General features: G+C 37.4%; 1 protein-coding gene across 1 annotated transcript; it reads right to left on the reverse strand.

Moving 5' to 3' along the window:
- Window positions 1–10,674: 10,674 nt before the first annotated feature.
- On the reverse strand, window positions 10,675–11,646 carry LOC149560084 (uncharacterized). The gene has a single exon (XM_089827560.1). It carries the CDS (start codon window positions 11,644–11,646, stop codon window positions 10,675–10,677), a length of 972 nt encoding a protein of 323 aa, XP_089683686.1.
- Window positions 11,647–13,512: the final 1,866 nt, after the last annotated feature.

The following is a 13,512-nucleotide window of genomic DNA, read 5'->3' on the forward strand; positions in this document are numbered from 1 at the left end:
CGTAGATTTGAATGTAGTTTTCAAATGTCTCGTTCTTTCTCATACGGACTCTGATTTTGATGATTCTTGTTATGAACTTGGCTGTTTTTTTGTGCTCTATCCACTAGTGGAGTTATCTTTTAATTTTCATGCATGAATTCTTCAAAAATTGCAGATTCTCATCCATGACTGTGCATAGTTCTCATTTTAGAAACTTCAGAGGATCATAACTTTCTCATACAACCTTGTATCGAGGCGATTCTTTTTTTGAAAGTGCATGATTTTTTGAGTAGATCATAGTGGTGCTATTTTTTCCTTGATTATTGTGCCCAAGTTTCACTTTTAGCATATGCTCTTCATGAGGGTTTGTAATGCATTAAAATCAAGACCACTAAGTATCTCTTTCTAGTGATAGTTGTAAATGCACTAAAATAAAGTGCTAAATCATATTTCTTTGGGGGGTTTCTTTGATTGAGTAAAAAGGGGGGGGGGGGGGGGGGGGGGCATTGTTGTGGCTGGGTTCTCTTCTTTTTAGCATTTCTTTGCATTCCTTCATCATGGATCAAACAAATATGCCCATCCCAACTCCATACAATTACTTTGAGTGGAAATCACGCATGATAATTCACTTAAAGAAAGCTGGATTAAATAGGATAACTATGGGACTTGAAACTAAACCTGCTAAAGATGAAGATAAGCCTAAGTGGTTTAACAAATGTGATGAGGCATATGGAACATTGTGTTTGTTTATTTCTCCTGACTTTCTATTTCACATTGAGTCTTTGGATACACCAAATGAGGTATGGACAAAGCTAGAAACATTATTTGGCATAGAAGATTCAATGAGGGGTCATGTTGAAAAATGAATTAATTAGTTTGAGTCCAGGCAATTTCAACACAATCCAATATTTCTTCACCAAATTGAAATCACTAAGGCTGTAGTTAAAACAATGTGGAATTGAAAAGAAAGATGAACAATTGATTCTCAGTATTCTCTCTAAGCTAAGTTCAAAATATTCTGTGTTTGTCTCTACCTTCTATGCTGCTAAGGGTGCACTCGGTACTCAATTCACCATGCCATCTCTAGATGCTTTTGCTATCAATCTCACTCAAGAACAAGACAAGCTAATCCAGATGGGCACTCTTAAGTCCTCTAAGTCACATGCCTTAGCAACCAACCAAGGCACAAAAGAACAAAAAGGACAAAGTAGTAACAACAATATTAAGGATGAGAAATAAAATAATAGTGAGGAAAATAAGGATCAAATACCAATTGCTTCAAAAGCAACTATTGATACCTCATCCTCTAAGGGCGATAAGCCTAAGAAAGAAAAGGTTAAATGTGCCTATTGTAAAAGACCCGGTCATGATGAACTTGATTGTAGTTTTTTGAGAAATCAAGTATGCTCTTCTCTTGCATCTTTGGATGATCCTGGGAATCATAAATGTTTTAACAAAAATAGTTTTTCTCTGAGATTTCAATCTCAAATCTGACAACCAACTTGCATATTCGGAGTTTTCAATTAGTTTTGCAAGTTTCAGCATGCCATTGATGGACTTAAGAAGCTGATCCAGCATTTGCATGTCATATTTTTGTTACTGGGGTCATTTTTTGATTTTTAGAGCCTTTTTTTACTGTTAAAGGTGTCTAATTTACACTATAGCAACATCTTCTATACATCAACAAGAAAAACACTTTATGGGTTTTGTTCGTAGCCCTAAAAAACCATCTGGGTATCTTTTAGATTTTGCATGCAAGCTGTATATTTTTCAGAATCGAGAATGCAAAGCTACAGCCATACCCCTCTCCATTGGCAGTCGTAGATTTGAATGTAGTTTTCAAATGTCTCGTTCTTTCTCATACGGACTCTGATTTTGATGATTCTTGTTATGAACTTGGCTATTTTTTTGTGCTCTATCCACTAGTGGAGTTATTTTTTGATTTTCAGGCATGAATTCTTCAGAAATTGCAGATTCTCATCCATGACTGTGCATAGTTCTCATTTTAGAAACTTCGGAGGATCATAACTTTCTCATACGACCTTGTATCAAGGCGATTCTTTTTTTGAAAGTGCATGATTTTTCGAGTAGATCACAGTGGTGCTATTTTTTTTTTAATTATTGTGCCCAAGTTTCACTTTTAGCATATGCTCTTCATGAGGGTTTGTAATGCATTGAAATCAAGACCACTAAGTATCTCTTTCTAGTGGTAGTTGTAAATGCACTAAAATAAAGTGCCAAATCATATTTCTTTGGGGGGGTTCTTTTATTGAGTAAAAAGGGGGTGGGGGGGGGGGCATTGTTGTGGCTGGGTTCTCTTCTTTTTAGCATTTCTTTGCATTCCTTCATCATGGATCAAACAAATATGCCCATCCTAACTCCATACAATTACTTTGAGTGGAAATCACACATGATAATTCACTTAAAGAAAGCTGGATTAAATAGGATAACTATGGGACTTGAAACTAAACCTGCTAAAGATGAAGACAAGCCTAAGTGGTTTAACAAATGTGATGAGGCATATGGAACATTGTGTTTGTTTATTTCTCCTGACTTTCTATTTCACATTGAGTCTTTGGATACACCAAATGAGGTATGGACAAAGCTAGAAACATTATTTGGCATAGAAGATTCAATGAGGGGTCATATGTTGAAAAATGAATTAATTAGTTTGAGTCCAGGCAATTTCAACACAATCCAATATTTCTTCACCAAATTGAAATCACTAAGGCTGCAGTTAAAATAATGTAGAATTGAAAAGAAAGATGAACAATTGATTCTCAGTATTCTCTCTAAGCTAAGTTCAAAATATTCTGTGTTTGTCTCTACCTTCTATGCTACTAAGGGTGCACTCGGTACTCAATTCACCATGCCATCTCTAGATGCTTTTTCTATCAATCTCACTCAAGAACAAAACAAGCTAATCCAGATGGGCACTCTTAAGTCCTCTAAGTCACATGCCTTAGCAACCAACCAAGGCACAAAAGAACAAAAAGGACAAAGTAGTAACAACAATAGTAAGGATGAGAAACAAAATAATAGTGAGGAAAAGAAGGATCAAATACCAATTTCTTCAAAAGCAACTATTGATACCTCATCCTCTAAGGGCGATAAGCCTAAGAAAGAAAAGGTTAAATGTGCCTATTGTAAAAGACCCGGTCATGATGAACATAAATGTTTGAAGAAACAAATTGATCACTTGACATACATTCTTGAGAAGAATAATATTAGTGTTCCTGAGTCTATCAAACAAAGTTCTAATGAAGAGTCTAACAAGGCAAAAGAAAACAACAATGGGAAAGGAAAGGGCAAAGCTCTTGTTGCAGTTGCTTCCTCACCATCCTCTTGGGTTCTTGATTCGGGTGCTTTGCACCACATGGCTTCATCTAAGGAAGAACTTGCATCCTTGGAGCCATGTACTATGCCTTCTATTTTGATGGGTGATGACACTCCTATATAGGTGTTTGGGAGAGGGTTTGTTGATGTGGGGGATGGCACATTTCATGATGTTCTTTGTGTACCCTCATTATCAACTAATCTCCTATCAATATACCAAATCACTAACACAGGTTTAGGCGAGCGGGTTGAGTTCACTCCTGATTCAGTAGAGATACATGAGTTGCATAGTGATTCTGTAGTTGCAGTTGGGAGAGAAAATCATCAATCATGGCTCTATCTATTTTCTCACTTTGTTCCTGATCCTCCTTCATCTATTTTTCTCACTCACTCCAATGATGTGAGTAAATTATGGCATGATTGGTTTGCCCATCTTAACTTTCACTATTTGCATCAGCTCAACCAGAAAAGCATGGTCACAGGGTTGCCTTCGGTTCAATTCTTAGGAGGTGTTTGCCCCAGGTTGCATTCTTGGTAAGCATCCTAAGGAAAAGCTTAACAAAAGTAAGGCATGGAGAGCTTCACAGATACTAGAGTTAGTTCACAGTGTTTTGGCTGGTCCATTTCAACATCCTTCTTTCAGTAGGGCCTGATATGTCCTCACATTCATTGATGACCTTTCTCGATATACATGGTTGTACTTTCTCAAACATAATTTAGAGGTATTTGATCATTTTCAAGACTACAAATTTTTTTTAGAAAAGCAATCTGGGAAAGCCATCAAGGTTTTGCGCACAGACAATGGTGGTGAGTATGTCAACCATCGGTTTGAAAGATTTTGCACTTCAGAGGGGATTGATTTACAGCATTCAGTTCCATACAATCCTTAGCAAAATGGTGTTGCAAAATGGAAGAATAGATCCTTGAAGGAAATGGAAAACTGTATGATTCACTCTAGATCTCTTGCACCATAGTATTGGGCAGAAGCCATTAATTGTGCTTTTTATATCCAGAACTGTGTTCCTCACCAAGCCTTGAAGGGAGTTACTCCTTTTGAAGCTTGGAGTAGTCGAAAACCATCAATTAAGCACTTTCAAGTTTTTGGCTCCCTTGCATGGGCCCACATTCCTACAAAGAAACGTAAGGCCTTGGATCCGCAAAGTAGAGCATATTTGTAGGTTATCTTGATGGTGTGAAGGGTTATTGGTTGCTCCACCCTACTACACATGAGTTATTCATTGAGAGGAGTTTTTAGTTTGAGGAGGGATCTTCAAGCTCACTTTCTATCACTTCTCCAACTCCTTCTACCTTGACATTAGAGTCACTTGGAATACATGATAGATCTTCTGATGAGTCAGATTCACCTGAACAGTCTTCTACCTCTACTTCTAATGTAGAAAGTGATTCAGAGAACTCACCTCCTTCCTCTCCTAGTCATCATTCAGAGGTTAATGATTCCCCTCTAGATTCTCCATCTTCTTGCCCACTTTGGGCTAGACAAACCTTGCAGTCTATAGGTGATTGGGTTGGGGATCCATCAGACACCAGGCGAACTCGTTCACAATTCTAGGATGCTCCACATGTCTTCATTGCTACTGCTCCAAATCCACAATCCTTTCATGAGGCTTCTGGTATTTCTGAGTGGGATACCGCTATGCAGGAAGAGTATAGTTCTTTGATGAGGAACCACACTTGGGATCTTGTCCCTCTTCCTAAAGGAAAAAAACTTGTTCGATGTAAGTGGATCTATTGGACAAAATTTGCAGCAGATGGGTCAGTTGACAAACACAAGGCTCGCTTGGTTGCCAAAGGATTCTCCCAGGTTCTTGGGATTGACTACTCTGAGACTTTTGTGCTAGTTGCTTGAAAGAATTCCATTCAAATTGTTCTTGCCATTGCTACAGCTAATCGTTTGGAAGTACATCAGATGGATGTGAAGAGTTTTTTTCTTCATGGTGACCTTCATGAGGAAATCTACATGGTGACCTTCATGAGGAGATCTACATGGAGAAGCCACAGGGCTTCCTTCAGGATTCTTCACTTGTGTGTCATCTTTGAAAGTCTCTCTATGGCCTCAAACAGGCTCCTTGGGCCTAGTATGCCAAGATGGACTCCTTCCTTCTATCAATTGGGTTCACTCGGTGTCATTCTGATCCTAATGTGTACATTTTGCAACAGGGTGATTCACTTCTATTTTTGGTTTTGTATGTTGATGACTTGCTGATCATAGGAAGTTCTTCACCCACCATTAAGGCTGTCAAAGTGGCCCTTCAGGATAGTTTTTTGATGACTGACTTGGGCTTGTTGCATTACTTTCTCGAGATTGAGATCCTTCAGTCTCTTTCTGGGATCACCATCACACAATCCAAGTATGCTCTAGATTTACTCTCGAGGTTTCATATGGCTGACTATAAGCCTGCTCCAACTCCCTTCCTTTCTAGAGTCAAACTTGAGGCTCAATGTTCTTCTCCACTTGTTGATGGCACTTTGTATCGCCAACTTGTTGGGAGTCTCATTTATCTGACTCATACGAGACCTAACATCTCCTATGCTGTAGGCATGGTCTCTCGATTCATGCAGGAGCCCCATGAGTTATACTGGAAAGTAGCCAAGCGGATCCTTCACTACATTCAGGGTTCTCATAGTTGTGGGATTCACTACATAGTAGGTATTGAGCTTGATTTGGTGGGCTACACAAATTTAGATTGGGCAAGCGATTCTGAGGATCACAAGTCTACTTCAGGGTATAGCTTCTCACTTGGGTCAGGTCCTATTTGTTGGTCAAGCAAAAAGCAGTCTGCTATTGCTCTATCTTCTACTGAGGCTGAGTATCGGGGGGCTGTAAATGCCGCCACTAAGGCCATTTGGATTCAACATCTTCTCACCGAGTTTGGTATCCAGATCAGACGGCCATCATTCATATTTTGTGACAACCAGAGTGCCATTCAGATCTCACAAAATCTAGTTCATCATCAATGGACCAAACACATAGAGGTCCACATGCACTACATCTGGGAGCTCATCCATGGTCATGTCATTGAGCTTCGCTATTGTCTGACTTCCAAGAAAGTTGCTGATATCTTCACCAAACCCTTCACTGAGAGCAAGTTCCTTCATTTGCGAGCTTTTCTGGGGGTGCGAGATGCTTCATCTTTTGGGGGGGCCTCTTCCTCTCACTCGGAGTCCTGATTATTTTGTGGGGGGGTCTCTTTTCTCTCTCTTTTGAGAAATCTTATGTACATGGGTACCTCATCAGGCTTGACTTGCCGAGACCCATTTCTACATCCACCTAAGCTTCGCTTATGGGGGGGGTGTTAGTGTAGTTTTTTATTTTTACTATTTTGCTAGGTTTTTTCTACACTTTTTAATAATCTCTCTTAGGTTAATAAAGCATGTCTTATTAGGTGAATGGTTGTGAGGTGTCACCTTCCTACACATGAGCATCCATTAGCTATCTTGGGAAGATACTTTTCTATCTTTAGTCCGATAGATGGTTGCTCCTCATTGGTTGGTGTTGACACCTCCTCCCTCTTCCTAGCCTATATAAGCATGCTACCTGGCTTGTATTTGCATCTCTTGTTTTTACATCCTCTTAATGCTATTTTGCTTCCTGCATTTGCATTACTCTCTTGGAGACTAACTCTATGATGCTATTTTGATTTTGTATCATTTGCATTCATAGTTTAGATATTTACTCTTTGCACTAGTTTTCTGGGTTATTAATCTTTTCAGATTCTAACAGCAGGGCTACAAGGAATTAGGCCTCCAAACTCACCACTTGATAATTTACTTGAAAAAAAGCTTAATGAGGTGGAATACTAACTTCATATCCTAATACCCTTTTGGGAGATCTTCAAGATTCACCTAGTCTCACTTCCTCAACCTATCCATATAGTGGGATGCTGATTTTAAGGCTAAAATTAAGGGTTTGCAAATTTCCTAACAAGATTCATAAAGGTTTGATCAAAACCTTATCTAGGCATGTCACCAAGAGGTATCCTTTGGCATAGGACTTCTCCACTCTCATTTAATTCTCTCCATCCACTTATATTGAAGCATTCATTGTATTCAATCCCATTAAAATTCTATTTCAAACTCTGTGTTCCCTAGGACCATGCTCACTTGGCTTGCCTAGGGCATCACTAGAAAATAGCCAAACTTTCTTTTGAGGGCCCAAAATATTGTAGTATTATAGTACAAGGAGTCATTTCACACATTCCAAGGTATCCTATTGATGCCATGGTGGAAAGGTGAGTTATCACCCCATTTTCACAAACTATCTAGTTCAAGACAACAATGAACAAACCAAAGTATTTACAAAAAGGAAATGAATTGGATTCCAGAACCTATCTAATCACACAAAGAACTAATTAAAAAAATCTAAGAACTCATGAACAAGTTATAGTATATAATTAAATCCATCCAATTCCCTCAGGAAGCCAAAAACTTGTACTATAATAAAATAACATTGAAATATGCTTGCTTATTGAACCAAATTCCTTCACAATGCCATCCAAACCTTACCATAGGTCAAGGGAGGCCTTATGTAGATTCATTACACCTCATCCAACCATTTTGAGGTGGTTACACAACCATCTGATCAAAGTTGCACTTTTTAGAATAAAAGTTGTCATGACAACTTTTGTAACTTTGCAAAATTCTCAAACAATGTTACGAGTAAGAGCTATCAGATTTCCACAATCCATCAATGCTGAGATTTGCTATCTGGATTTGATTGTGTGACCAATTTTTTACATCAACATTTTGGATCACACTCCGTGATCCATCATCAAGATGCATACAATAGAAGAGAAGGATAAAAGAGAAAGTTAGCAAACCAGACTTCAAATAAAAGGTAGGGGGTTGGGGGAAGAGGAGGAAGAAAGCACATAAAATGACGACAACTACCAAATAAAGGAACCCAAAAGATAACCTAGCCAACCTAAAGAGGAAAAGGAGTTGAGAGGTGCAAGACACAAAGAGAAGATCCTAGTGAGCAACCTAAAGACCCCAAAATATAAAAAATAATAGAAGGAGAAATTAATAATAATAAGATAATGGGTGAATTAAAAAGATAGAAAATAATTGAAAAATATTAAAAGAGGTTCTAACGCGAAAAAAGAAGAAAAAATTAAATAATTAAAAGACTGGAAAAACCAAAAGAATAATAAAGAAATCTACTTAAATAAATTAAGAAAAATGATTAAATAGAAAGGAGAGAGAAAAGACCCCAAAAAATTTATTTAAAAAAAATTAAAAAATTAAAAAAATAAAAAGAAAAAAAAGAAAAAAGAAAAATATACAAAGAAGAAAAATTAGAAGATTGGAAAAACAAAATAATAATAAACTAATAAAATAAAAAAGGAAGATTGAAACATAATTAAAAAATAAGGAATAAAACAAAATTAAATTATTTGGGAGAATTAAAATTGGAAGAATTGAAAAACTAAGAAGTAAAATATACAAAGAAGAAAACTTAGAAGATTGAAAAAACAAAAAAATTAATAAACTAATAAAATAAACAAGGAAGATTGAAACATGGTTAAAAAATAAGGAATAAAACAAAATTAAATTATTTGGTTAGAATAAGTGAAAGAGAGGAAAAGAGAATAAAAAATAAAAAGAAATAAATAACTTAGTTAATAATTAAATTATAATTGGAGAGAAAGATAAGTAGAAAAAACAAAACGAAAAGAAGAACAAAGGTAAGTTAAACAAAAGAACCATGAAAGAGCAAAAATTAAGTAAATAAAGGGACAATGAAGGGGCAAAGAAATTTAAAGGTGGGGGGTGGGGGGTTAGTAAATTTTAAAAAGGCCACAATAAGACAAAGAAATAAAGGAAAGAAAACCTAAAAATAAGTAAGATAAATGAATAAAAATAATTAAATAAATAAATAACTTAAGACAATAAATATAAAAAATTAGAAGAAAGAAAACATTAAGCTAATGGAAGGAAGTTAAAAAATAATAAAAAGAAAAATAAATAGAAAAAAGAAGAAAGAAAGAAGAAAGAAAGAAAAAATAAAAAATAAAAAATCCGCAGAAGAACATGAGAAAGCACAAAAAGAAGAAAGCCAACATATACAAATATATATAAAGGAACACATGCAAGCCCATGCATGCAAATAAAGTACCAAGGGGGTAACACAAAAAGAAAACTAGCTCACAACAAAGAAACTAAGAAAGAAGGCCCTCAAAGCCCCACAACTAGCATGGAGGAGAAAAAAAGACACCAAGGTGGAAGGGGGTGACAAGGGGGAGGCAGAAAGAACAAGGAAACAAGAAGGAAGGCACAAGAAAAACCAAAGCACCTAAGAGGAACAAGAGAAGGAGAGAAGACAAGAATGAGGGAGGAAGGGAAAGGGAGCACCAAGGGGGAGAGAGAGCAAAAAAACCAAAAAGGGGGGGGGGAGACCTGGGGCAGAACAGGGGAGACAAGGAACAATCAGGACAAGGTGGGGTTAGAATACTGAAGGGATGACAACAAGGGATGCCAAGCATGGTTTAGGTGCCACCCATCATCACAGTTGAGGTTAGACGGGTTGTAATATATCTCAACCGCCTCTTTGAAATTCCTTTTGAAGAAGTTATGGTCCTTGGAAACAATGACAGCATCCTCCAAACATATATGATGTTTAGTAGAGGATGAGTGCTCGGCAAGGGCGGACTTGAGAACTCGCTCATGTCTGATATCTGCTGCATGTTCTTTGAGTTGGGTGGCAAAATAGCTACCTGTTTCGCCTATGTAAGGGATGCCACATGAGAAAAGAACCTTATAGACTCCTCACTCCATGAAATCATTCCTAGAGTCCTTGAGCGGGGGAAGGGATCGGTTGAGAGTGGAGAGGGGCTTGAAGGACACTCAGATACCCTTTTTGACTAAAATTTTAGAGATCTTGTTAGAAATGCCTTTGACATAGGGGGGGGTGAAGAAAGGGGTAGGATCGAGAGGCGGGGGTGAGGAGGCAGGAGGGGAACAAACAAGGGACCTAGCCTGGTGGAAGGCTCTTGAGATTTGTTTGTTGGAATAACCATTCCATAGGAACACTTGGTGAAGATAAATGAGCTCAAGAGGTAAGTGATCAACATCGCAAATCCGATGGGCTCTCAAGGTTAGGGTTTTGAGAATGCCCTCTTTTTGGCTCGAATGATGGTTGGAGGAGGCATGAAGATAACAGTCTGTATGGGTAGCTTTGCGAAAGACACCGCGACCAAAGGAGCCAACTAGTTTCTTGATGATGAGGACATCAAGAAAGGAGAGATGATTGTTAGACTCGACTTCTTTGGTAAATGATATGCAGGGAACTAAATTTTTAAGATGGTGGTGAAATTCCTCCAAACTATCAAGACCATGGGGCTAACAAAAATTGGTGTCATCTACATAACGCTTCCACCACTTGGGTTTGAGGGGGGCAGAGCGTAGGGCAACATCCTCAAAATGCTCCATATAAAGATTGGCAATAACTTGAGAAAGGGGTGAGCCCATGGCTACTCCATCAACTTGCTCATAAATGGCAACCTGGAAGGAAAAGAAAGTAGAGTGCAAGCAAAGCTCAACCAAAGAGGCAACCTCAATGTTGAATTTGCACTTAACTAACTCCATAGAATCAGGAATGGGGAGCTTGGTGAAAAGGGACACCACGTCAAAGCTAACCAAAATGTCACCTCTATCATGTTTCACCTCCTTGATGAATTGGACAAAGTGGTTGGAGTCTTTGATGAAGGAGTCTGAATTATGACCAAGGAGGGACGAGAGCTTGGCAAGGAAGGAGGCTAAATTGTAGGTAGGGGAATCAATGGTGTCCACAATGGGTCTAAGAGGGATGCCACTTTTGTGGATTTTAGGGACCCCATAAATTCGAGGAGTGACCTCTTTGGTGGGCATCAGACATTTTTTAATAATAGCCTCAAAGGAAGAGCTAGAAATAGCTACTTTAACCTTTTTAAGGATGTTGGCACATGGGTTACGAGGAGCAACCTTGTAGCTATTAGTATCCGAAAAAAGGTTGAGCATCTTGGAAATATAGTCTGCCTTGTCAAGAATCACAGTGGCATTGCCCTTGTCAGCTTTAACAATAATAAGGTCATTGTTGCTCACGAGCTTTTTGAAGGCTAAGAGTTCAGCCTTAGGTATGTTGTGCTTGGGAGGAACAACATGACGGAGAACAATGGAACAATCTTGTCTAACTTCCTCAGCAATGACAACGGGAAGAGATTGAATCGCATTCTCAATGCTAATGAGGAATTCCACGAGGAACCAAGGAAGGAGACAAAGAAAAGTTGAGACCCCGTTTGAGAAAGTTGAACGAAAGGGGGTCAAGAGAGGCATGAGATAAGTTGACCACCAATTTAGAATCCCAACTCATCACTGAAGAGGGAGAAGGTGCGAGAGAGGGTAGATGAGGAGGAGATGCTGAAAGACACAAGGAAGATGGAGGAGGAGAAGGATCAAGGGGTGACCTAACAACGGATGACCCATAAAGTGTGCGAAGAGCAGTGACAGTATGGTCAAATCCTGATGTGGGCTGACTGCAGACCAAGGGAGGAGAAGAAGGATGGGGCACCAAGTCCAACTTGATAGAATTAAGACCAGTCAGAGGCACAGAAGGGGGAGGGGCTCAAGGCAAAGAGGGTGAAGGGGATGAGGCAACACGAGAAGAAGACTTCTGCTGCACGCAAGAGATTGACAAAGGAAACAACTCACAAGGCTTAGAGCAATCAATGGAACCTATAGAAAGAACACGTTGAGAAAGAGAAAATGTACCTGGGTTGATGGGGGAGTTTTTGGAAGAACGTTGGGTCATTGCAATGTGTGGGCGATTGTAGCAACGGCTCAAAACATCGACTCTAGTCTTGGTGCACATGGTGGAAGGAGAAACAACTCGACGCCTGTCGGGTGGAAGAATGAAGCTCGAACTTGGAGATGCAAGTGCATATATATTTGTATATGTTGGCTTTCTTCTTTTTGTGCATTCTCGTGTTCTTCTGTGGATTTTTTATTTTTTATTTTTTCTTTCTTTCTTCTTTCTTTCTTCTTTTTTCTATTTATTTTTCTTTTTATTATTTTTTAACTTCCTTCCTTTAGCTTAGTGTTTTCTTTCTTCTAATTTTTTATATTTATTGTCTTAAGTTATTTATTTATTTAATTATTTTTATTCGTTTATCTTATTTATTTTTAGGTTTTCTTTCCTTTATTTCTTTGTCTTATTGTGGCCTTTTTCAAATTTACTACCCCCCCCCCCCCCCCCGCCCACCTTTAAATTTCTTTCCCCCTTCATTGTCCCTTTATTTACTTAATTTTTGCTCTTTCATGGTTCTTTTGTTTAACTTACCATTGTTCTTCTTTTCGTTTTGTTTTTCTACTTATATTTCTCTCCAATTATAATTTAGTTATTAACTAAGTTATTTATTTCTTTTTATTTTTTATTTTCTTTTCCTCCCTTTTGCTTATTCTAACCAAATAATTTAATTTTTTTTTATTCCTTATTTTTTAATCATGTTTCAATCTTCCTTGTTTATTTTATTAGTTTATTAATTTTTTTGTTTTTTCAATCTTCTAATTTTTCTTCTTTGTATATTTTACTTCTTATTTTTTCAATTCTTCCAATTTTAATTCTCCCAAATAATTTAATTTTGTTTTATTCCTTATTTTTTAATTATGTTTCAATCTTCATTTTTTATTTTATTAGTTTATTATTATTTTGTTTTTTCAATCTTCTAATTTTTCTTCTTTGTATATTTTTCTTTTTTCTTTTTTTCTTTTTATTTTTTATTTTTTATTTTTTATTTTTTAAATTTTTTTTGGGGTCTTTTCTCTCTCCTTTCTATTTAATCATTTTTTTAAATTTATTTAAGTAGATTTCTTTATTATTCTTTTGGTTTTTCCAGTCTTTTAATTTTTATTTTTTTTCTTTTTCCGCGTTAGAACCTCTTTTAATATTTTTAAATTATTTTCTATCTTTTTAATTCACCCATTATCTTATTATTATTAATTTCTCCTTCTTTTATTTTTTACCTTTTGGGGTCCTTAGGTTGCTCACTAGGATCTTCTCTTTGTGTCTTGCACCTCTCAACTCCTTTTCCTCTTCTGGTTGGCTTGGTTATCTTTTGGGTTCCTTTATTTGGTAGTTGTCCTCATTTTGTGTGCTTTCTTTCTCCTCTCCCCCCAACCCCCTACCTTTTATTTGAAGTTTGG

Source organism: Cupressus sempervirens, chromosome 4 (genome assembly GCF_028749045.1).
Source record: "Cupressus sempervirens isolate cs-2001-9-10 chromosome 4, ASM2874904v1, whole genome shotgun sequence".
NCBI lineage: Eukaryota > Viridiplantae > Streptophyta > Pinopsida > Cupressales > Cupressaceae > Cupressus > Cupressus sempervirens.